This window comes from Lytechinus variegatus, chromosome 3, assembly GCF_018143015.1.
Source record: "Lytechinus variegatus isolate NC3 chromosome 3, Lvar_3.0, whole genome shotgun sequence".
Taxonomy (NCBI): Eukaryota; Metazoa; Echinodermata; class Echinoidea; order Temnopleuroida; family Toxopneustidae; genus Lytechinus; species Lytechinus variegatus.
The window spans coordinates 56,122,376-56,150,182 of record NC_054742.1 but is presented as its reverse complement, the minus strand read 5'-3'; the positions used below and the strand labels follow the sequence as shown (position 1 = coordinate 56,150,182).

The 27,807-nt window shown below is 33.9% G+C and overlaps 1 protein-coding gene across 4 annotated transcripts in view; it reads right to left on the bottom strand.

Annotated features, from left to right (window-relative positions):
- Nucleotides 1–24,080: 24,080 nt before the first annotated feature.
- The window catches only part of LOC121411438 (inositol 1,4,5-trisphosphate receptor-like), a 121,004-nt gene continuing 117,277 nt past the window's right edge, over nucleotides 24,081–27,807 (bottom strand). For all 4 annotated transcript variants that reach the window (XM_041604174.1, XM_041604172.1, XM_041604173.1 and 1 more), the window contains 3 exons: nucleotides 26,874–27,034; nucleotides 25,764–25,925; nucleotides 24,081–24,765 (listed from right to left, as the gene is read on the bottom strand). In XM_041604174.1, coding sequence (XP_041460108.1) covers nucleotides 24,688–24,765; nucleotides 25,764–25,925; nucleotides 26,874–27,034 — 401 coding nt within the window. In that variant the 3' untranslated portion in view covers nucleotides 24,081–24,687. The remainder of the gene's footprint in view (nucleotides 24,766–25,763; nucleotides 25,926–26,873; nucleotides 27,035–27,807) is intronic.

Genomic DNA, 27,807 nt, shown 5'->3' with positions numbered 1-27,807 from the left:
CATTTTCTGGGGTGGACTTGACCTTTAAGACTTGTAGCAGTGTTCCAGCAAGGAAGTTTTTCTCTTATGCATGTTCAAGTATTACATATAAATATTCACTGACATACCAATGTAGATAAAGCTTGGCTACATACTACAGGTCTGTAAGTTTGATGGGCAGATTTTCCAATATGCATGCTTTTGTTTTATTAGATTTTGCTTTGAATTTCATACTTTCTAGAGCTGTACATTTGTCATTCAAATTTTGAACTGATTATAATAATAATTGGCATTTATACAGCATTTATCAATCTACGACTGCTCAAAGCGCTTCACAATTTATCATTATTACCTGGTTACTGGATTCATAGCATTTCAAGCAGCCTGTTAGGTGCACACTTGCTAACACCAACCACGATGACTGTTGTTTCCTATCGGTACCCAATTAGCACCTGGGTGAAAGTGGCAAAGTGTGGATTGACGCCTTGCCAAAGGACACTAGACCATGGCGGGATTCGAACACACGACCCTCTAATTACAAGGCGAGAGTCAGAACTGCTACACCACGGCACTTCCATAAATTGTGTTTTCACTTAAGTCTCTGAATTCTGTGTTCTTCTTGATTTGGATTAATTTTTTTTTTTCATATAAAAAAAATGTAAGGGACTCTAAACTACAGGAACGGTTATTTAAAAAACAACACCTGTATGTAGATGAAATATCTCCACTCAAAACCAGTAACTTGAAATCGAAAATACTTGCAATGGAGTGCTGGTTTATATAGCCAGTAAAAGGTTTTTGTTGTCCTCATCAGAGGCATTTATTACATTAATCAATAAACAAACACAAACAATATATACAATTAGTTTCACATTTCACAAGCTATTGATTTCATTGTACTCTTTTTCTGTTATTTTCATCTTATTACTCTTTTCAATAAATCTCAAATTAGTGACTAATTCTCTCTTGAAATCTGACAACATAGAAAAATAACTTAATTTTTTAAAAGTGAACTGAGCCAGCATATAAACTATATAAATCGTATATTGTGCAAAAACCAAAATTACGTTCAGAAAGGCCATGCTTTGTAAAAGATAGACACCATAGTTTACATCTATCATTGAAAAGGACCTTTATATCCAGATCAATAAAGACTTATTCAGACTGCATGACATCAATAGAGATTAAATTTGTTCAACATAGAGTGGAGCAAATTGGATTTCTAACTCTTCACAATGTCTGGGAAGAAAATCTCTGAGTGACCTCTGAAACAAGCCAATATTCCACTTAAATGGTCAAACCAGATCTCAATCAATAATTGTCTCCAATAGCCATCCACAGGATGACCGCAAAACCTACATGGGCTAGGTACTGGGTAGGACCTCTACCGATATTACCGACCGTCACCCGACACCTCTCAGCGTTTTTCGTCTGAAAGTGCAGTTAACCCCCTCTACGATTTACGTCTACAAGAAACTCTCAGGTGGTTCAACTAGACTTCTTCTCCCCCCCTCGCCTCCCTAAACTCTTCCAGTATGTTTCGTCAGAGGATGTGCTAAATACGCATCTGGCCATATTTGCAGATGAACACCTTCGCCCGAGTCCTGTCAAATCTCCCGGGTGACACGTTTCCCCCTTCTCATCCTTTCCTCACTCTTTTTTGTTTCCTCACTTATTTTCTCCTCCTCTCAATTTAGAGCATGTTTCTCGCAAGCACACGCTCTAGCTCACCCTCTCATATGAATAAGTATGCCCACAAAATTTAATCACACTACAATTTTCTCACTCGGCGCGGGATCCGCGTGAGGCGTGGACCAACATAGCCATGTACGTTTGCTGATGTTATTCCACAGTCTCTAATTATGACTTGCCACCTCAGTGTCACGTGGACTTTCCTCACTCTCAAACAACCATTGCGACCAAGAGTGGATCAGGCTCGAGGAGAAGAATGTAAGAAGAAGAGGAAACACAATCTTGAAAAAGAACAGGATGCTTTACATGAGTTGTCAATTCCATTTCAACTACGATTGGAAGGGTTCCAGAGAAGAAATGAAAAAAGAGAAACCACATTCTTGAAATAAAAAAAAAGAAGGAAGTATGACATCAGTTGTCCTGCACAAGGAGTTGTGACAGTATATCACGTCAAAGAAAGTCCCAGAAGATCATTTTCCAAGAAATCTGTCTGTAACTGAACTGAAATACCTCAAGTACATTTACATAATTAAAAAAAAGAAAGAGAAACCATGTTCTTTTAATAGAGGTCTGAGGAGGAAGTTTGACATGAGTTGCTCAGCACAGGAAGTTGTGACAGTATCAAGCTATGTGAAGTCCCAGAAGATAATTTTTTCACAGAATCTGTCTGAATTGAACTGAAATACCTCAAGTAGATTTTCACAATTAAAGGGAAGACACGCCCAAGGGAAAACTTATGACGTATTCGGCTACTCTCTCAAAATAACTTGGACTACTCAAACGTAGAAGAAATTCAACAAGTACATTTTGAACCAAAATAAAGAATCCTTCGAAAACGACAAGTGGAATGCCCTGGCAGTCTCGCCTGCATTATATATGCGATTCAATATAGCAGCAGTCTTTAGACATTAAGGCCCGAATTCACAAAGGTGGTTTTGAAAACCCACGGTTGAGTCCATGGTTTATGCAGATTTTTTGTATAAATTACGCTTATTTACTGCGTATATTAAAAAATGTCCAATGTTGATGCACGCTTTTGTCATGCCTGTTGCTGTGGTTATCTATGCTATTTTATTCATGAGTCCACTATTTTGAATAATGAGTCCACTCTTCAAACAGTGGACTCATGAATAAAATAGCATATCTTACTACGGTAACAGGCGTCAATTTGGCGCACTGTGACAAAAGCGCTCATCGGCAATGGACATTTTTTATACACGCGCCCGATATACGCTAAATTAAGCGTAATTTATACAGGAAATCTGCATGAACCATGGATCAACCGTGGGTTTTCAAAACCACCTTTGTGTATTCGGGTCTAACTGTTGAAATATTAAACACCTTCTCGTTTCTAATTATTTTGAATGTACAATTTGATAATTGTAGGAACAAGGCTCTGCATGCCCCATTGACTGGTTTACATGTCTCTTTAATACTGGTTTTGGAAACTGCCGGGATACTTTTTCAAATTCTTGCTTATAAAAATATAAGCCTATTAGCAAAGTAGCCTTGCAAGACTTCTTGCTGGACACTGTAGATTTAATACTGAGTTTTATATAATTTTTATGCTAGGATCCAGGGGTGGTATTCTGAAACTCTGTCATAACTTTTGTCATAAATTTTGTCATTTTTCTCCGAGATATGACACCGCTATGATTGTCACAAATCGGTATTCTGAACATTGTCTTTTCCCTGTCATATCTCTCAAAGTTCCCACCCATCTTTTCGGAAGCAAACCAATCAAAATCATCGTTAGTTCCCAGTGGGAGCCCTTCTAGCCAATAGGAAGGCCCCGTGGCAGGTAGGGCATTTCCCCAAAACAGTAGGTTGCTGGCATCGCGCAACTACGCGTATATTGATGCGCTTAATTACAAAGAGAGACAGGGAGCTGTGAAGGATTTTAGAGAAGTAAAAAAGTAAGGAAAACAGAGAAAAAAGGGTGAATAAAAATGTAGGGCCTAACTAATTGTAGCATGAAAAAATAATTTTGAAAATTGTCATGGATGATGAGTGAAACTAATACCACAATCTAATCTAAATAACATAATTATTTGCTTCACATTTAGTCGGCAGGGTATCGGGATATTTGGTTCTAAAAGATATGACAAAATTTATGACTGCTTCCCCCTTTCATAACTTTTGTCATATCTCTGCTTGTATAAACGGATTACGCGCATTTCTAACCGCGTATTTTTGATGCGCGCTAAAGAGAAGAGACGAAATTTATGACAATTTTTGTGACAAAAGTTATGACATCCACCAGAATACCGATTTTGTCATATCTCTGAGAAAAGATAAAATATGGAGAAAAGACAATGTTCAGAATACGGCCCCAGGTTGACAGGACTTCAAACCTTTAGGACCATTCTCAGTTTAAGCCCTGGGGCAGATTTCTTATCTCTTACACTAAAATTCCTATTATTATATTCTATTTCTTTATGACAATATAGGCACTAATCAATCCCTAAAAAGGAAAAAATTATATTTTCAGCAATACAATGGAAATATAATTCACTCTTCTATCTATATACATATATCAATTACTATTTAAAACAAAAAAGACTATTTCTCATCAATAGGCTTAATACCAGAAATGGAAATATAATCTTACGTGTAATTTGCACAGACAGCCTTGTATAACTTTGATTCTGTCTCTCGTCCTCTCAACACTTGCTTCAGGCTTTTATTTGTTTATTCTCCTCACATTAAATGCATGCTAGAAATATTTTTGCACAATGCATGGTTATTGATTAGGATATCTTTGAGCCATGCGTCTGCTCGGCACACCTCAGGGTAATGACGAAGACATGAAGAAGAAAAACATTAACAACCCAATTATTATATCATTTTTCTCTATGACAACATAATAAAACCCTCGAAAAATAGATTATCTATTAGAAATAGATACAATGGAAATACAACTTAATCACTTCTAATAAAATTGAATCTATTTCTCTCCAAAAAATAATATGAACACTAACTTTCATCAATAAACTTAATTGTAATTTGCACATAACACTAGTTCTGTCTCGTCCTCTCATCACTCACTTTAGGCTTTCAATTGTTTGATCTCCCCACATAAAATGCATGCTAGAAATATTTTGCACGATGCATGGTTATTGATTATTTCTGTGAGCCATGTGTCTGCTCCGCACACCTCACGGTAATGATGAAGACAAAGAAAAAAAAACATGAACCACATATACATTATATTCTTTTTCTTTTAAATCCCTCTTTCCAAAAAAAAATAATGGAAATACATCTTAATTTCTACTAATAAAATCAAATCTATATATTAAAAAAAATATATGAACATTAACTTTCATCAATTCACTTACCTATTACAGAAATATAATTGTAATTTGCACATAAAATCTGTTCTGTCTCTCGTCCTCTCATCACTCACTTTAGGCTTTCATTTGTTTAATCTCCCCACATAAAATGCATGCTAGAAATATTTTGCACGATGCATGGGTTATTGATTATTTCTGTGAGCCATGCGTCTGCTCCGCACACCTCACAGTAATGATGAAGACAAGAAAAAGAAGAAGAAAAATATATGGTCTGGAACTATTTTGGGGTTTGAGGTGTGAGTCCAAGGTTAACAAACTATTGTAGGTATGAATATCTGCAAGGTTTGTTGAGTTCACTTCATTTGTGGAGCATCAGTGAAAACAGACATGTTATGATGACAAAATACCACTCTTGAAAATAATATTTGGGAAACCGATATACATGTAGGCCAAATTCAACTTTATGTCTGAAACAAATAATGATACATGTACATGATATTCATGTGGGATTTTAAGAAACAGGGAGGAAACTAAGATTTATGAAGACAAGTTCTATCACACAGTTTTAGGGATTTTTAGCACCTTTCCGTTAAGATGCTGAAGAGGATTATCGGTATATAAACAAAGGAAAAACAAGAGAGAGAAGTGAAGATGATAAAAAGCATATACAGAGAAAATAAACAAAATGAATTGATTTCACAAAAATAAATACACTGTACACTGAGTTACAGCAAAGACATGACTCATTAAAAGTGCAGCTTTTTTTTCTTTCTATATCCAACAGTGCTTCCAATCATGGACCTAAATGTACTAGGTCCATGTTCCGATTCACCAACATAGGCACTAATGGTCTAACAGCACATTCTGGCTATTAGTAGAATTTCACTTGAAACCTCCCACCATGAATGCTGATTACAAAGACAGCCAAACATGTTGTGAACCAAGAATGAGCCCTGTGTTTGAGCAACTAAGAACACAGTTATACTGGCAGAGGTGTTATTTAAATCAAACATTGATACTGTATTCGAAGTATTCGCAGCGAGCTCAATTAACTTCAATTCAGTCATTCACAGCTCTCATGTTGTGACAGCTACATTAGCAACATACCAACTCCTTTGCAGGAAGTTATTTGAAGCTTGTAATAAAAGTATTTGAAAATTTAATAAAATTCATAGGTACATGAGGCTGCACAAAGCATTTAAACTGAAAATGACATCGATTCATATCGTAAAATGAATTCCACAAAGGTTCTTGCGATCATAAAAATATTTTTACTAATTTCATTTAAAAAAATAAACTCCATCGACTCATTGACATTGCAACATGAAATTTCAGAAAAATGCTGGATGAAAAAGGCTACATAGGCTACAGTCACCATAAAGCAGCTGGTGGACGAGACTAATATTTTTCATAGTTGGTGCAAGCTATCAAAACATTAGTGTAAGAAAATCAATAGCATCAAGCTTCAAATGAAAGCTGTTGTGTACAGAGATGGTGAATGGTAATAATTATTTATTCAATTAACCAATGATTGCCACATGTCACGTAGAATAGGGAGTATCCGCCTTTGGGGATTTAAAACATATATTCTAATACTTCAAATAAAGAGCAAGTACCATTTTGATCACATTATAATAACTGTACTTCTGTAATTAAACAGCAATGAGAGTACACTGAAACTTTTACAATGTGATACAAAATTTATACATTTAGCAATTTCAGTAAAAATAAAGCCTCAGTTGCAAATTTCAACTTACAATACTAAAAATACTTCAGAATCTATTTTTCAAGAGTAGAAATTTACAATATTGAACAATCAACATGCAAATAAGCCAAATATAAAGAAAATGATGGCAATAACCAGAAAAAAGAACAATAATCAGATATTTTACAGCTCTATTCCGCTTTCCAACTCAATGCAGTAAAAGGTTTCTATTTTTAATAATCAATTAATTATGCCCTGAAATGAGGAAAATTTAAATATTTTCAATACACACAACACAAAAGAAATCAATTTAAAGATGCTATCATATTAATGGGAGAAAAATTAACCCAGATATGGGGCAGTGGCAATATTTTTTGATAGAAGTCAACATAAAAGATATATGTCATATATTTTCTTCAATTGAATTATTAGGGGTAATACACGTAGAGTACAATGGCCTAGACCACTTATTTGTATACTCTATATACTCACTTCTTTCTTGTCTCTCCTCCCTCTTTTTCTCCAGTTTGTTCATGAATTTTAAAATCATTTACGGTGCTGCCACACTCCCTGCAGGCCGGGTGCCACGCCCCTGAGCTACAATGTAGACAAAACTCTTTATGTATGACATACCTTCAGCTGAGTGTATCATTTTTTAAATAGACAAAGAACTTGATTTTTAAATATTATTATTCAGTGAAAAAAAACTGTGCCTCATACTCTTTTCTAACACCCATCACACACCCATCTCACACACAAAAAACATCCCCAATATAACACACACCCACAAAAACACCCCATACACACACACACACCTTCACATTCCCTCACACAAGAGAAATTTAGACGGAGCTGCTATCCATTATTTATCATGTTCACAGTTGGAATAAAATGCAGACAAATACTATGGGGATTTCTCTGATCGATGCACAGAAATAGACAGCGCTGTGTGCATAAGTAATGTCTGTATTTTAAAGAGGAGCAAAAGAAGAAGATGAGGGCCTCCATATAATGGGTTGATAAATCATCAGATAATGGTGATTGATAGAAAGATAGGGAATGGCTGGAGTATTTTAGGGAAGAAAACAGAGCCAGGATAAAAAAAGACATCCAGTAAAAGGGCCCATCAGAGCATTTGATTATATCTTGATTTTGCTTGAATGGCATTTACCTGTACTTAATTGACTTTCGAAATATATAAAATCTCGATTTTGTTATATGTCAACACCAAACAATGACCTACATGTATGTATTGCATTTCCTGTAATACGCAAGTGCAATGTAAAGTAACTTAATTGCAAAAATGAGTAAAGGATAAAAGAAAGACAGATATAAAGAATGGGAGAAAGGCAGAGAGAAATAGAGACATGCAGAGAGAGAGACAGACAGAAAAGGGGAGAAAGAAAACTCTCCTTTAATGCAACAGGCTGATGCTTTCTTCCCAAGACCTCGATCATCAGAATTTTTTCTCATTAAATTCACATGTCTTTCCAAGGGCCTCTGCGCACACGCACGCAAATAAAAATCAAGAAAATAGACCTTCTGCCCTACATCCCGGTCGCTTGCATGGTTTATTCATGACCGGATCTGCACACATGCATGCTTATCTTTTTCCTAGATGCTCCAGCAGTATGTCTTCCTCACCCATGCTTATCTGAGTGTATTAAGCGACAGCCTCCGCAAATTTATCCTCATGTATTCTGCCCACACATGGAATTTCAAATTGAGAGAGCTTTCGCAAGTAATCTCCCCTCCCTATCATCCATAGAAAAGGCAATCCTTGAAAGATCACTTTTACTTAAAGTCTCCTGAATAAAGTGCAATCCAACTCCATGCATTTTAGCTCAAAGACTTAAAAAAAAGATAAATGTATACATTCACTATTAATAGCGGTGCCTGGATGTGCATGCATGGTAACACAACATGATGCTTCATCACTACTTAATTTGTTCTTAGCATAATATGTCTGCAACCTACTGATTATCTCCCTTGAATTTTGCATATAGATGACATATCGTAAAACTGGGCCATCCTTCCGATCTTAAGAGAGCTTGAGCATTTGAAGTTTTCTCCTTGAGCTAATAAATCTTCATGAATGATAAAATATCATGAATACTCATCAAAAACATACAGCACAGTTTAAAGGATCTCTTTTGTATATATGCCCGCTAAAATGGATTCTTTATACCTACATGTATTAAACCTTTTAGACATATAGCACAGCCCGCTGGGAGAACAGTTTTCAGAACTGAAGTGGCCACCCTAGGTAAATCAATGCTCATTATTATTATTATCATTATTATCATCATCATTATTATTATTATCATTATTATTAAAATAATTATTATATTATTATTATCAGATATGCTTTTTCCAGGGAACCTACAAGTTATATAGTTGGGTGCTGTAACAGAATCTTAAGAAACCTGATGTTCTTATAGGTAAAATTACATACTCCATCAAATAAAAGAACCCCAATCATTATCAATGTTATTGTAGAACTCATGACGTTTAATGGTTTAGAATGTAATTAAGTACCATAAGGTATAAAAACTCATCTTCTTAGTAAATTAGAGTTTTAAGATTACATAACTGCATACAATTAATTCATTGAAAGCAATTTGAGCATAAAATGAAAAGCGCAGTACAAGTAATTTATGATAATAATAACAGAAACAATAATTGGGTATTTCATTGGGCATCTTAGAGGGGTACTTCAGACTGAAAATAATTATATCTCAAGTAATAAAGTAAAATTCAAGGAGCGAAATTTCATTAAAATCTAATGACAAAGTTATCGAATTTCAAAGTTTAGCAATATTTTGGGGTTATGATATCATGTCCCTCTTTCCTTTTTCTTGTGTTATCACAAGAAATCACAAATATTTCATATTTTCATACATGTGCATACATGTATGTCTCCCTTACAATGACATAGGTTGCAGCAATGAATATCTAATGCATTAAATCAGTTGTCAATCTTTTTTTTTCATTCTTGGGAGCAAAATTTGAATAAAACACAAAAAGAACAAGTGAGGGTATGACATCATCAGCCTGCTCATTGAATATTCATGAAGACATGTATAGAACTGTTCACCCCAAAATGCAAATCTTTAAAATGTTACAGCTTTGTTATTCCTTGTCTGGTTTGATTCAAATATTCAGTGTTTTGTTTGTCTGATTTTTGTTTATCTGTTCATATTATTTTCAGCTTATATTGTACCCCTTTAATTCATGAGACTCCAAATAGATCTGTAGAATGTGCCTACATGTAAAAGCACATAAAACCAAATGCCACTTAAAGTTGTGGTGAAGAATAAATGATAAATTGATATTATGTGGTGACGTAGAGGCACGTGTATGCATTGAATAGAAATTGATCCCTTGGGACATTGCAGTCAAATCATTTGTCATTCTGGGTGACGCATCTAAAGGACAGAATAGACCATAAAAATAACTTCACAATAGACGGAATAATAAATGCTTATACCTTTGCAAATTCATGCATTGTTGCATATAGTCCATATATATTTCATTCTCTCTCTCTATCCCTTCTAATTTCATTGGACTCATCATTCCCAGCAAAAATCTTTAGAAGGTCAAATTGATCTTAGTTCAACTGCCATAATAATCATCACTTTGATTGTGGGCATTATTGGGAAGACAAAATAGGACAAGAAAATAATCATCAGTATATAAATGTACAGTATATTTTATAGTGTATATGTTTTTTATTTTAAAATTGAACATAATTTAAATTTTACAACAGGCTTTTCAAGAAAAAAAATTGTAAAATCACTTATCATACACTAAGCTTTATGTTATTATGATTTATTTTCATCCAACTTTCATTTCATAAAACCTAGTAAAATTCTTACATTTTAATTTATGGGACAGTATAGAGTAACTATTTCACCCCTTCTGTTTGTCCCATTTTCAAAAAGTTTAAATCAAGATGACAGGTCCATTTACCCCCCCCCCTGGGAAGACCAGCACTTACAGCTTATGTGTATGTTCTATAATGTTGAAAATGAATACAGCAAGGCATAGATTATTAGGCCTAACAGTACTGCTATTCCACTGATGTCTACATGGCTGATAGCATGTTATACTGAGATGGAGCTAGTACTAGAAGCAACTGACTTTGAAGCGGTTGAGTTTTCAGAAGAAAATTTAATGCTACGTCTGATGTATTAAAGATACAGAAATAAGACATTTGAAAGTAGGCTTGTAGTATGCTATATATAGCACTAAGCTATTATATTGCAACCATAAAATATCAGAGAGGCCATTTTCGAGCTTAAACCTCAGTCACATTGGCGGCCGTACAGCGAGTCAAAAACAGCCGTTTTAACATTTTTTGTATTAGCTTCATATAGGTGGTTTGAATAAAAATCAATAAAACAGCTGTTTTAGACTCGCCGTAGAGCAAATGTGACTGAGGTACTACCAATAGAAAAATCACCGTCAATTTTTTTTCTGTCGACAATAGTGATTTAAGAATTGATTGCAAATTGTGACCCCTCCCCCCATGTATTTCAAATGTTTCTCTTAATTTTATACATGATCCCACTGCAGAGGGAATGAGACAAAGGTGTGTAAATTATGGAGAAGCAGGGAGTACTTCAGAGTGATGCAAGCGATACTACCAAGATTTTTGTTGGAGGTAGTTGTCTTAATAGTTGCATTAGATGAGCATTCAGTAGTTGAAAAAATGGCCTCCATTCTGCTGACAGTTTTGTGTATCAAGATACTCAAAATTAAAGGGGAATGAAACCTTTGGAACAAGTAGGCTTGTGTCGAAACAGAAAAATCAAAGAATAAGAACAAAGAAAGTTTGAAAAAAATCGGACAAATAATGAGAAAGTTATGAGCATTTGAATATTGGAATCTCTAATGCTATGGAGATCCTCCCATTGGCAACACGGCAAGGATGTGTGATGTCACACATGAACAACTTTCCCTTTGATGGACTATGAAATACCCTGAAAATGTGTCTTTTTGCTTTTTGGTATGGTGATACAAACTCTTTATCCATGATGTATTCTTTAAAAATCTGTATTACATGCCCTCCTATAGAAAGAATACATGTTCTACTGATAGATGTAATAAAAGAGGCAATTTAAGTGAAATATATACTAAAGTAATGGGGAGAGTTGTTCAAGAGTGACATCACACATCTTTGTTGCATGGCCAATGTGAGGATCTCCATAGCATTAGTGATCGCAATATTCAAAAGCTCATAACTTTCTCATTATTTGTCTGATTTTTCTCAAACTTTCGTTGATCTGTTTCTTTGATTTTTCTGTTTTCACACAAGCTATCTTGTTCCAAAGGTTTCATTCTCCTTTAACTGAACGGTGACTCGACATTTGCTCCAGTGTCAATTGCTGCAGGCTTAGTTCGTCTAAGACATTTTAGGATTGTAATAGAGTTAAAGGTCAAGTCCACATCAGAAAATTGTTGATTTGAATCTATAGAGAAAAATCAGACAAGCACAATGCTGAAAATTTCATCAGAATCGGATGTAAAATAAGAAAGTTATGACATTTCAAAGTTACAAAAATAGTTATATGAATGAGTCAGTTACATCCAAATGAGAGTCGATGATATCACTCACTCACTATTCCTTTTGTTTTTTGTTTGAATTAGACAATAATTCAATTTTTACGAATTTGAAAAAATAGAACCTCCTTGCCTGAACCACAAAATATTGAATGGAATTCCACGTGTTCAGGGAGGAATAAAACTTTATTTCACATGACAATGACGAGAAAATAAAAATATTTCATATTTCATATAAAGAAATAGTGAGTCAGTTCCCTCATTTGCATACCGACCGAGATGTGCATATAACTGTTTTGTGAAATGAAGCGAAACTTTAAAATGTCATAACTTTCTTATTTTACATTCGATTTTGATGAAATTTTCAGCATTATGCTTGTTTGATTTTTCTCTTTTTATTCAAATCAAGTTTTTGTTGGGGTGGACTTGTCCTTTAAGTTGAGATAGTGTTAAATCCAGGGTTGAAGTTGATCATTCCATTATTTGCGTGTGGAATCTACAACAGAGTAATTGATACCATACATGTAGCAACTGTTGTGTCATCATTCAGTTGATCACTCTTGATACAAACTGTCAGCAGAATGGAAGCCATTTTTAAACAACTGCCATGCTCATCTATTCTAATGCAACTTTTTAAACAATTACCTCCAACAAAAATCTGGGTAAAATCTTTTTCTTTTTACACGAGTTAGAAATGTACAATAAATCCCCCGATCAGGCAGTTACATTATTCTCATTCAAATAGCAGAGATGCAAAGATCAGATGGTCTACCTATTCTATTTTCGCAAAATTACCCAACTGTGCTAACAAGTTAGATTCTTGGCCTAAATTCTTTGCTTGACAGTTGACATGTTACAATTGACAAGTACGACTATACTCTGTAAAGAGTACTGTATGTACTCAACAGAAGAAGATGTTGATTTTTTCGTAAAAAATAAAGGCATCTGGCAGACTCAGTCGTAAAAAATTGTCACACTCACTGAGTCGCTCATTTGATTAGACCAAAAGCTTCGGCCTCTGTTATGTTGGTTGTTCAGCTGAACTCCGTTGGCTTCACTCACCAAATACAGAGACCGAAGTTCTAGCGCGATCTGTACAGGGGACTCAATGGCCATATGTTTATGTACTTAAGATCGGATAAAACGGGGAAGTGAATTTGCGCGACAGCCGAGGTAAGTCACTGTTTTTGTTCCTTTTAACTTGATTTTTCTCAGTTTTTTTGGCAATTAATGCCAAGAGGGAATATTAATTTGCATTTTGGTTGTGTTAACTTTCAAAATTTTTATTCATTAAAGACAAAAATTGAAGAGCCCCGACGGGGGGATTTTGCATTGCAAGTCCCCTAATGGTGGCTGCACGATAGCGAGCCGTCTGTGTACGAGGAGAAATTTTAAAAAAATAAAATCATAAAAAACTCCTCGAAACAGACGGCTGCCAGCTGTCTATCATTTGATACGACATTGATAATCTTATATTTTCTCTACAAAATGATGCATGTTGCTTCAACACTGAATTACATACTATACGCACCAATAATCTTGAATAACTTGGTGTACCGTACTGCCAGTGCAGACTCACGTTATTAATCGAGTTTAGGAATGAGACACAACGTTCAACCGCCAATAGTCGCGACACGGTCAACAGGATCCTGCCAATGCTTCAATGGAGAACCTCCGGGTAGGGCGTTGGTCACTGACCCGCCCAAATCACACTGATTGTTGGAGATGCCCTCTCTCGGAATGAGTTATAGTTCACTTGCCGTAGCTTCAGCCAAAACTTGTCAAGGTAATCAAACTTTGAAGAATACTCATAAAATCGTTTTCATTGAGATTTAAAGAGTAAAGAATTAAGAAAAAAAAGCGCGGTCTCACATATCTCCTCACGTCAGCAGGAGATATGAAACGATCACACGTGTACGTTGTTATGTTGTGTTTGATAGCCAGTAGCGTATATGGTAAGCCAATTTGTGCAACAATTTAGTAATTTAATATATGGGTGGGAAAAAAATTAAAGGGAATTTTTTTTCTATCTAGTATCAGTGACCTGTAAATACAAAAAAAAAATACAATCATCCACACGAATGATCATAGGGAATGTGTATGTCTGATGATAAACCATAATAGAGTATTTAAAAAGTTTAAACTTAGAAATAATGATGAAAAATTACTTATTTGTAATATCCTGAAGCTTTTTCCACATTCACATTGGTAAAGATCTCCTTCAGCAAATCGAGATATAACTGTTGAGTGTGAATTTTTTTTTAATTTTCATTTGAGAGATGAAACCCAAACCAAGGAATATATGTGACATAAATTATCCCCATGCTGTATATTTTTCGATTCCCAAGAATTTTCAAAGTGCAAAATTTTACCTGATAAACACTGTAAATTCCCTATGATTGATATCATTTATATGATTGATATCATTTATATGATTGATTGTATTCTTCTATTACAGATTGTTGATATTGGATAGAAAAAAGGTCAACAAAATAATGTTGACATATTGTTTTTAGGGCACTGTACGGGGTGTGATTATGTGAAATGGGTCATTTGAAACAGAAGGGGAAAGCTTGTTTTTTAAAAAAATGTGAGTACTGCAGCATGATTGCAGTGGTTGTAGCCAATTCAGCACACTTTTCGTATAAATAAATCCATTTACTGCAGTACTCATGGTGCTTGATGTTGACTTTATTTTTATTTCATTTTTTTTACATGGGGGGGGGGAGGTCCCATCATACATGTACTTATGTATACACGAGTGTGCAGCTTTAAATGATTTTCTTAATCCCTTGCCAAAACCCAAATGGTTTTGAAAAAAAACTCTATGATGGTACGTAAGTAGGCCTACTCTTCTAGTTCATCCAAAATTGTATTTGAGAATTTGCGAGGCTAAGCAACTTCAGTGAAACACCCAGGTAGGAACCGAATCTGAAAACAGCCCCATTTTCTGTAAGATGCAATCAATTTTTTTATTCAATAATTCATTGTTTTTGAAAATTATAAATGTACAATCGGTATTATCACTCAATATAAGGCAAGTGTTTTCAATAAGTAAGAGTTGACCATTATCATACTGACATGCCCGGAGGGGGGGGAGTACTTGACAACAAAAGAGGTAGGTATGTGTTGTGGGCGAAACAAAAAATGGGGCTTCGAGCGTGCTTATTGTGAAAAGGAAAATTTTAGGAATTTTGGAAGGAAATTTGAGTGTAAAAATGGGGGTCCTCTCTGTGGCACGTACCCACCATGCTTTATATACTGAGTGCCCTCCCCCCCTCCCCGGGTGACATGCATAGTGTGAATAATTGGCCTCATAAAAATGGAAGTATTTCCAGGGGAGAGTTGGGAGAATGGGGCAGTGGAGGCTTCCAATTTTTTATGCTCTCACTTTAGGCAAAGTTCTTTCTGTCTTCTTTTTTTCTCTATCTCTCTCCTTATATTCTATTTCTCTGTGCCCCAGTATATTCTACTGTTTTTTAAGTGGAATATAAATTTAAGGACACAGTATCTTGATGATGAATCAAGTCCTTACTAACACATATTCATTCAGATCATCTCGCCCTCTTTCAATAATTATATACTAGTATTGTCATTCCCAAAGCTTAGTCAGTCATTTATTTGAATACGATCGATAAAACTACATGCCTATTCTTATTTCATTTTTACTTACTGCTTTTGTTGTCGATATTCTACTGATATTTTTTTGTGAAATGAAGACGTGAATCAACTTCTACATTCTTTTGCTTTGTTCTTGGAGATCCCCTTTCAAAACTTTGAGGCTTTCTGGGACATCTTTTTCTTTGTACTAACTTTATCTCATTATGATTGATAGGCCCGTATTCTGAAGTCGGGTTTAAGTTAAACCCAGGTTTAAATTTGTGGTTTAAGTATGGGAAGCCAAAAGTATCAAATGTGTTATTAAGTTGTATGTTTCTTATGTTTACTGTGCCCTTTCCTGATTTATCAATGGTGAAGCCAATAATCTTTTTATACTTCCTAGACAATTATGAATGATTTGAGAGCCAAATGAGCTATGTATGATATACATGTATCTACTGTTAGTGATTTATGTAACAATTGGCTCGCCATACTTAAACCACAACTTTAAACCTGAGCTTAACTTAAACCCTACTACAGAATACGGGCCATTATGTCTATATGAGTTAATGTATGATGTTTGTATGCTTTGTTTTGTATATGTATTGAAAGAAATAGATTTCCTTTAATTTATTTTAACACTCTCCCTCAATCAATCAAAAAGGTGAATTGAATGTGATATCCAACCGAGAAATTGATTAATTTAATGATTACAAGGTGGTGCAAATGATAATCAGAGAAGCAAAAAACACGAACAGAAAACAAAGACTCATTTAACATATCCAAGTCAACAAGTATAATTTGTTTCACACATATTTTGATCAGTGACAACATGATTTCATTAATAGAAAATATTCTTTCTACAAGACATACAAAAGGCATCCGGGGGCATTGTAATAATACAAGGCAATGTGGGCTACTCTCTAATACATTTTTCAAAAGACAAAAATAACTTACAATATATAGTCACCATAACATCTGTTTTGATTGTGAAATACATATATATATATTATACACCTTCCTCGTAAAATAGACCATTTTTACATTTTAACATTACATGGAATAAGACAGACTTCAAACAAACATGTATTCACAATATAATATACATTTGTGATCATACTTAATGCAAACACAAATATTTGACTCTCACAAATGTCAGTTGTTCTGTCCAATTAAGGCTTTTTCTCAAACAATCTCATGTTTACATGATATACATTTATCCTTAATCTCTATCTCTCTTTCAAATATCCTTCATATATATCTCAATAAATACATTAATTTTTGACATGCTAATTTCCTTAGAGAATGCCTTTGCCATATCATTATAATACACTTTGCATCAAATTACAGGGCTATCAAAACATAAAATATGTTGAATTCTCTTCACTTGAATAAGAATTTGTAAAATTTTATTAAATCCATCAATACAATTCAAGCTTCTTATGACACTGATATTAATTCTGAAAAGGTTACATGTATATCGCAATTAATTGATAATGACTTGTATCAAGAATATAAATTCTATTGTTGTACCATTATGATTGCTTTCTGTAACAAAGGTACATTATCTTTATCTTTTCAAAAGGCACCCTTTTTAAATGTTCATTTGCCCCCTTATTTCTTGTAGACTAATATCTTACCATTCAATTGTTTTAACAATCTTAATATATCCTTTTTTTCAAAAGGCACCGTCTAATGTTCATTTCAACTCATTCATTACAGGGAAATGATGTATAGGGGGCGCAGAGCGAATTTGTACCCGAATGGCTGAAAAGAGCGCTAGAAAACTAAACTAAGACCTGGAAAATCCCATAGGGTCCATACAAACTGCAATACAATTTAACGATATTAACTGGTGAGCTTAAAATGTAGCCAAAGAAAGCTTCTTTTATTTTACAAAAGATGGAATAGACAGGGTGCTAACCATGGTGCAAACCATTTAGGAGGCACTGCACTAAATGTTCTCTACAAAGTGAAAATAAAAAAGAAAAAGTTTCCTGTGGATTCATTTTTCCTCTGCATTTCCTGACTGACGAGAGATATGGGCCATTTGAATATTAGAGGCTGATAGAACTGTGCCATTATTGATGTCCTATAGCTATTAGGCAACATTGAAAGAGGTTCAATTTTAATCATTAAGCCACAGTCATATGCTAGGTATAACTCAGGCAAGTTTATATAGCAAATGTGTATTGTACTTTAAATGTTACATATATAGTTTACAGAAAAAAAAATGATGAAAGGGTTTGTACTTGAAATAATTTGTCTATTTACTTCTACAGCCCACGGGCCGGTTTCATAAAAGCATCATCACCTTAGCTCGATGCCAATGGTTAAAATCAAATACAAATCTTTGTGAAACAGTGCCCTGGTCATGTCCAGGGAAACAAATAGGATGGGATGTACCATTTATCATCAATATACACAATAAGGAACATTAAGGAGGATCATAAATATGATAACATCATACACAATCGGTAGAAAATAGTTTGTTTGCACTCTTAAAACTTTTCTCAATTACTATGATTCTGGTTAAGAATTATGGAAAGGCAATAGTATTCCTGATTCTTGTGGTGAACAACTGAAAGTGCACTTTGGGACTGATGTAATGTGGTGAAAGTCACAAGCTGAAAGTGAGTGAGTGAAAGCACAAATATCAAGGTTCTAACTCTTTGGTGATTTTGAACTCACGATTGGTGTAAAATGACTGTAGGGTCCATCGCACAAAGAGTTGCAATCAAGCGCAACTTTACTTTCAACCAATGAAATGCATGTATAAGGAACTTGCGCTTGATTTTTGTCTTGTGCTTAAAGGCAACTCATTCTACAATCGGCCCAAGAACTTTAATACAAGTACATACTTTAGGACACTTGGGGTGTTTGTATATCAGTTACATGATTGGCGTTATATGACTCAAAACTGACTTTTGATACAAACACAAACATTAGAACAATAATGGTGTTTACATTACAGTTACACGATTTGAATCAAAATCCATTTCCATACAAACACATACATTAGAACACTTGAGGTGCTAATATCACAGTTACATAATTGGTGTTATATGATTGAGAACTCATTTTGATACAAACACATACATTAGAACACTTGTGGTGTTAAATCAGTTATATGATTGGTGTTATACAAACATATATATCAGAACAATCACGGTGTCAACATCACAATGATTCAAGAATAGTTGATCTACAGCTATTGTACAGCTTTGTAATTGCTAATAGATCTCTGATAATTGATTTTATCTTACTTAACATTGATCTAACCATTCAGTGAGGCACAGCCTGCTTAGAATAACAGATCTGAATTGCTACTACGCAAGCAATCTGTTAATGGCAGTTGGTTATTAAAATAAACTCATTCGTCAAACCATACATAGATGTATGGAACTTATGTTGCAACTTCAAATACAACAGGCTTCACTAGCCCTACATAAATGGATAAAAGCATTCACACAAGTATTTCAAATCAGGGTATACATAATTTTGTTCACCGATAACTGTTCTTTACAACATGAATTAATCCAATGCAGTGCATATTCTCTCAATAACACCAATTACCAATTCAAATAGAGCACCTTCATTCAAATATGAAAGAAATATAAAAATGCATGCAACAAATGGCATATACACAGGGTATGAATAGTCTTTTTATTTAAAAAAAAACCCTTAAAATTACATGAACAATGGTGATGGACATATTATTTATGGGCCATAATGGTTGCAACTTAAAAGGGTAGCCAATCTTTGTTGATGAAAAACGAGGTAATTTTCAAAGTGTCGCTTTCGAAATTGCGAGCATCCATCAGCGAGAGGGCGAAGTTGCCGACAGAGCTAAATGACCGTTACGTCAACATGGGTCAGTTCCGGGCCATTACTATCTTGATAGATTAGGTTGACGCTGCAGGAATGCCGTGAAGTTGGATTCCTTTGTGGGAATGTTTTTAACTTGCCGTTCGCTGTGTTGGTGTTTGATGACCGGTGTGTTTGACTCGTGTTGCATAGTTTGTTTATCATACTCTAGCCCATCGATCTATCCACAGACATTCACTGACATGTCAATTACTTTTTTTTTAATTCACGGAGGCATGATTATTATTAGGATGCTTTTAATAACACTATCCTAAAAGCATTCATATAAGATTAATGTGATATTTCTCTTCTGTTCTTTCTCTATGACATATACAGCAAATGTATTTTACTTCTATTACAAATCTAATGATTATCTTAAACTATCCTACAATGCCTTCATGTTAGATTAACATTGGTTTTCTTCTTTGTCCTTATTCATTACTTATTCAGCAATGATCTTCACTTCTGGTGACCCCAAAAAATCTATTGGTTTAACTTGTCTTCATTTTCTTTTATCTGTTATTTGAATGTCTTCCTCAAAATTATCTGTTCAATCTAAAAAAACAATTTGGAATTACTCTCAAAAACAATCTGGGCTAAGTGTACTATTAAACTCATGAAATCAAATATAAAATGGCAATATATCTGGGTTCCGTAACACAAAGGTAAGTGTTTAATCATGCGCCTGAGTTTCATGATTAATTGTACATTGTAGCTTATGCAATCAATCGTTAAAAAGCGTTCTACGATGATCGCTAAGCTTTGTGTTACGGGCACCTGGTGTTACTTTTACATCTCTTTGAATAGCAAAATAAATTGGCATAGTTGCAGCTGTTTGATCTTAGGAAAAAAAATCAAATCTACAAAATTGAGGGCAATGTAACATCCATAATGATACAGATATATACCATATGGTTAATTTTCATGGTGTATTAATCAGTTAGATTGCAATTTAATATCATGTGTGCTTGTCTAGATTTGAGCATGGCATTAAGTTGATGTGAAACATCTCCAGATTCCTATAATCGGTGTATTGAATTTCGATTTTTCACATGTGAACGGGGCTATTGTACTTATTCCCTTTCTCATTATACATGATGATGCCATTAACTTTATGAAAATTCTGAATCATGTATCATGGCGTCATGAAGAGTGTCCCAGATTTCCAGAGCGACAAAGCATTTTTTCATCCTATCTCTCCATACCTCTGATTAACTCACAACAATGCTTTCTATCAAAAAGATTGGAATAAAAAAACAAAAGAACCAAAGTCTCAATCAAATGAAACGAGTTTGATGGTATCAATGTGCACTTTTGAACAAAAATAATGAGTGGCAACAATGTATCTAGGCCAAGGATTTTTTAAAAATTCAATGATGATTAAAATGAAAACAAAAGTGATACTAGCATGCTGTCCCAGACAATATGTGTCATACAAAAATAGTTCAATGATGACATTAATTAATTTTTGTGTGTTGTTCCTGTGCCAAAATACACTGCAAGGAAAATGGTTTTTTATGATTGAAACACAAATTTACTTGTTGCAAAATGAATTAGAACAAAATCCAACAAAATGACTACCAAGTATTTTGTGGGCTACACATAAAATTAAAATATTTGTGTACCACTCACTTTATAGCTCATGTTTAGTGTGTAATTATTCAATAAAGCAAGTATTTTCATGCTGAAATTGAAACTTAAATGAAAATACATGTATACATGAGCAGCTGATATTCTAAGAAATATAAAGATATGCAATGCAGCATCTTATTGAGTTATCATTATTATTATTTGTTGTACCAAAAAGACATCATACATTATCATACATTGCCATATATTACCATTTTAATTACATAATTATTATTTCACATATTTCTTTTTTTTCTATGGTGTGTAGTTGCCAAACATTTTTACGGTAACCATTTTATATTTCATGATTCTGCCAGAAAATTAATCCAAGTGATAACCCTGCATAGATGACACCGTAAAAAAATCATATAAGCCTCTTCTATGTAAAAAAAATAATAAAAATGAAAAAAAAAAGAACCCCACAATAATGCATAGCTAGGACTGTAAGCCATAGTTGTCGTTCAAATAAAAGAATAGCTAATCCAAGAAACAATTACAGGGGAAAAAATGCTGCTGATTGAAAAGGATCTTAGAAAATTTCATTTAGTATACATATAAACAATTTGTTTTTGTTATTGTACATGTATATACTCGAGGCTATCAGGGCTATGAACATAAACTTTCAATGGTAAATTTATTTGCAACAGATTATTAAAGGAGTTCAATTATATCTTGAAAACACAAAGTTAACGAGCATCAGATTAAGAATGTACTGCCTTGGCAGCATCAAAATAAATTAAAAACATTTTAAGATGTTTGTTTTAGTTACAAAGGTTTTGTGGCTTAGTGGCTCTGGACTTCGATCCACAAGGTTTAGGGGTCAAATCTCACTGCAGCACTCACATTCTTTGGCAAGGCATTTATCTACTTTTGCCATTCTCTATCCAGGTGTATGAAGTGAGTAGTCATGCTTAAAATACGGTAATAGTAAGCAGTGTTTTTACAGTGAACTTGAATTGCCTAACTTGAGAAAAAAACACACATAAAGCTAGTGAGGTATGAAAATGTTGGTTGTCGTTACCCGACTTGCCCTTACCTACCGACTTCCATGTCCTGTAATTCAAATTTGACCACCAAAATAAAAAAAAAATGAGCTGGCCAGCTTTAATTTTCATACATTTTTAAACACTTTATTTTTACAAGTTGATTAAAAACTGGCAAATGATGTGGCGAATGATATGTTGTCCATATTGTCAACAGTGACTGAACAGCCACTAATCTCCATATGAAAATATATCTAGGAGACCTTTCATATAATATATGAAGGAAAAAAAACAATACAAAAGAACAATAATGAATGACTCAACCCTAAAATTTCTCCTGTATTATGGCAAAGTGTTTTAGGCCTTATCAATGACAAGTTAAATGATACAGCTAAACTTCTTTATTTAAGAGGGGGGGGGGGGTGAAATTCTTAGTAGTACTTTCACCTGATATATTTCAATATAAATATTTCTTCAAACAATAACATTGAAATACACACCTTTTTGTACAAATTAAAACAGATGTTAGAAGTTAGACAATCCTTACATTGCGATCTCCTTTCCTTAGAGTATGTTTCCATTTTAAGTATTGCAAATTTTATAAATATTTGTTTTACATACTGCATAATTGGAGTAACTCTCCCAAGGCTATAAAGATGAAATGAATGAATAGGAAAGAAATATGAGTTTATTTCACATTAAGCCAAAACAGGTTTCCTATTATATCTACACACAACCACAAATCTACATTTCTGAATCAGTATTGATATATTTCTCAACATGATAAAATTGCTATATTCATCTGTTTTCTTTTTATGAAACATGATTAATATCATATAAAATACATGTATAATTTAATATATTTGTATCTATCTTATTTTACTTTTAAAAAACCCGGCACTTTCTCAAAACAAGGTATGTTACTTAATAGGTTTTTGGTTTAAGGAAAATATTCATAAGGGGTTATTCCAAGAGTTGCATTATATTCAGTCACATACATAAATTCCCCTTGAGATCGTAAATTATAATGGTTTCTATGATAAATATACATACAAGTACAAATTCATTCAGTCTATTCTGAATATAACCTTGTACTACATATGTTTTTTTTTCTTTCCAGTTAACCATGAAGTGCATAGATGTGATTAAACAATAGTGTGAGTGAAAATTCTCAGTTTCCAATTACAAACATAAATTGATCTATACTATAATTTCAAAAGCATTTCATGAAAAGCAAAAAAAAAAAGTGTACAAAATATGAGTTAGAGACCTTTCAGGCCCTCAGCATTGGTAGTAGTATAATTGTATATAAATGCGCAAAAATAATTGATTTTAATGCTTGTGAGTGTTCTTGACAAACCGACTCCCTGATAACAGACACAGAAAAGTGAAATAGAAAAAAAGGAAAGGGAAAATTATTTATGCCTTATATACAGAATCACAGATCACAACATTTTAATCATATTTGCTCCTAATATTAGAATCTGTACCCTTAATCTGAATCAAACCATAAATTTCATCTGAATTAAGCAAAACAGTTCATTATTTAAACCATTTTTTTTGTTTAAACAAATATAAAACAAACAAATCTATAACCAAATTTTAATGGAAATATACATTATGTTGCAGAACACATTAAATCTGTATAAGTTTAAGTGTGCTGCGTATAAAAGAATAGATCTAACAATGGCAAAACAATTTAATTCTGCAAACATATAAAGCGAATATAATGGGATTTATTCTATCTATGTCAATACTTAAAACTCGGTCACAAAAATAAGGGAAACAATCCGAGCTAAAATGGCTGTCTGTATGCAAATAGAAAATGCAGCTAAATAAATATTCAAGCACCATATGGAAGGGCAATCTATTTCTCAATGACACAAAATATCAAACAAACTGAACTCATTAAGATTTATAGATTGGCTACCGTTTATTTGTAACAAGATCCTGAGATATTTTAAAGGTTTGGTTTCTAATATACTAAACACATGGCAAATTCAGAGATGATGATATCAACAGAGGCGAGTGAGATAAATGGGAATACTATTAAGTGTATCACAAACAGAAACATATCCCACATGGATAACGAAGTAATGTATAATGGCATGTTTACGATATTCAAATAAGCAAAAGCAACATGAAATTGAGACTTAAAGCTGTGGCCAATGTATAACCTGTAACTACATGTAAAGGCCATACAAAATAACTTGCACAATGGTTTGTCAACTTCAAACATGTACAGTGTAGCAAGATTTTTAATCAAATTATATGTAACAAAAAAAGAGAGAGAATATGTAACAAATAGAGGTGTAAGGTTACTGGGTGGGTTCGAAGATACTCTAGGGTGGGGTCAAATGTCAGAGGTCAAAGTTCACGGAGGTCCCATGGAGGGTAATGCTGGTGTACTGAGAAGTCCGATTCTCTGCTTCTGTTTCCTCTGCTCAGTCATCTGCAGAATTGAAGAAAAATACATTGAACAAAAAAATACAACATGAGTATATGGCAGAGCAGGTGTGTGCAAGGTTGAAAATAAATATTCAGCACATATTAACTCCTCATAATAAAAAAAGTGAAATGATCATATCATCATAATTTATTTTTCAAAGAAAATACTTTAATTTTGTGAAGCACATGGTTACACATTGCACATTGATACATGGAATATGAATTGTGTTATAACAGGGTGCCAACCTTCTACGCAGAAATTGAATATGCAGCGAAATGAAAAATGCTTATATTGGGGATTAAAATTGGTAATGTTATCTCTAATGCAATTAGCATATATCCTAACAAAACAGTATTTTGAATGAAGTTTACAGATTTATTTCATACTGCAATACTGCAAAATGGTAACATTTGGCATTGCGAGACATTGCAATAGATTGTGTGGAATCTTCAATTTATTATAATTGAATCCATTCCGAAAAATGACCTTATCCTCTATAAACCATTCCCTCCCCTTTCATCATGAAACACAAACACATCCAGAATCTACCTCGTCTTTGAGTTCAGTTCAGCAAGTTGAGAGCCAAGTGTCTGTATCAGTTTAGTTGTACTCTCTAACATACTATGTTTTTCCCCTCCTTCCCCTTCCCTCCCCCCCCCCTCCTCTCCTCTCCCCCTACATCTCGCAAAATATATATTTCAAACCTACCTGGTCTTTGAACTCAGCAAGTTGAGAACTGATTGTCTGTACCAATTTGGTTGTACTCTCTGGCATACTATGTGGTTTCCCCTCCTTCCCTCCCCCCCTCCTTTCCCCCTACATCTCGCAATATAAATATCTAAAACCTACCTGGTCTTTGAGCTCAGCAAGTTGAGAACTGAGTGTCTGTACCAATTTGGTTGTACTCTCTAACATACTATGTAGTTTCCCCTCCCTCCCCCCTCCTTCCCTCCCCCCCTCCCTTCCCCCTTCATCTCGCAATATAAATATCTAAAACCTACCTGGTCTTTGAGTTCAGCAAGTTGAGAACTGAGGGTTTGTACCAATTTAGTTGTACTCTCTAACATACTATGTAGATTCCTCAGTTCGTTTTGTTCACTCTCCCCTTCATCAGCTGCTAAGGACATCGCTCTCATCCTTGGGAACCACTCCAAGTTTTTCTCCTACAAATAATGAGAAAATAATCAAGTGTATTGGAACAAATCAGTAATGATAATAATCATAAATGTACTCGTCTGCCTAGCACTTACTTAGTAAGTAGTCTCATAATGCAGACCCCAAACATTTCTGATTGAAATATAGGGACTATTCTAAACAGGAAAGAAATTCATTTCCCATAGGAGTATACGGCAAAACTATTGTCAAAGAATAAGAAAGTCCTATCTAAATAATAGTTCTGAATGGTAAAACATATTATTTTCTTCATAGAGATCTTCAAAATGTTCTTTATTAATGTAGCATTAGATCCTAGACTTTAGCCGAGCAGCTGCTACAAGCTTGGTTAAGTGCAGCTCAATTTGGATGAATGGTTGTGACGATGGTCATATAATCTTTACCATCGCAAAGTTCTTGGAAAATTTTTCACAATTTCTTCAAAATTTACTAATGGCATCAAAATAATACAATTTGCATTGAAATGGTTTAGCAATAAACATTTAATTCAGCACCTTAAATATTGGACATTAGTTCAAGTTCCAACAAAACCTGACACAAGATAATTTTCAAGACACCTACAGCTTTACAAACAGTTTCATTAGACCCTTAGCAAAGGTCTAGATTTTATCAACAATTCTTCCTCTTTTTCTAAACACTATTTATCAGTGATAAACATTGTATATATAATATGTACATCACTAATAATAATAATAACAATAGCTAGATTTATAAAGTGCTTTTTTGTCTGAGAATACAAAGCGCTGATATTTGCATATATATTTTATAATATTTCAAATATTTTTTTAGTACTAATATTTTTTAGCCTTAAAAGAGGGGCCGATTTTTATGATTATCCCTTTTACCCTTCAAAGTAAATATATTTATTATTATCCTAGTTTTTTTTCATCTCTACAATTTAAACTGGAATTCTATGCTTTTATCAGAATACAACATACCTTAATCATGTCTGAGACATAACTCTCTGGTCCTGTAAATTCTGTTGAGTTTTTGACTTTGACTAACACAATGAAGTACATGTAGTGCCACATATTATGCTCCTCCTTTATATGCTCTTCAAATGTCACTGATTTATTATCAAAGGATGATCTATTCAGTCCTGATAAAACAAAAGGCAAAGATATAAACATAAAAAAGTAATTAATTACCCAATTAATTAGTAATTATTTCATTAATCAATTCATTTATTCATTCATTCATTCCTTCCTTCCATTCCATTTCATTTCATTAATTTCCCATTATCATAGAATCTTGTAAAATACGTTCAATAATTGAAAAACAAATAGAATAAATGATAAATAAAAAAAATGGGCGAATAGCAGAGGCCATTGACCTTTCAAAGGCAGGGCCCCCGAGTATTGTAATGAATTATGCAAAGGAGAGTAAAGAGAGAGAGAGAGGAAGAGGAGGGGGGGGGGGGGGGGGAGGGTCTGGTGTAATGATTAAGACAGATTTCTGATTTACCAAAATTTAACTTTCTAATTCGTACAAAATATACAGGCATATAAAGATTGGTGGAATTTGACGTGTATATAATAAATAGGTCATAACTACATTTCAAACAACAGTAAATAATGAGTAATACCTTTATCCACCTATTATTCCCTGAGTTTCACATCAAAATTAACAAGTCCAATATCTTGTAAAAAAATGTGAAGCAACATTTAGAATTATGAAATATGTACCGTAACTAAATTCACCTTATTGAACCAGTGTAAAAGGGTGAAAAAAAAACCTTTGGGAATTGCTGTCAGAGTTCATTGTATGTTAAATGTATTCTGGGAGAAATTCTTCATCATTTCATGAAGTCCCTCATGATTATAAATACTAACACCAAGGGTGTTTGGAATTGCTTATATAGAATCTTGAAGA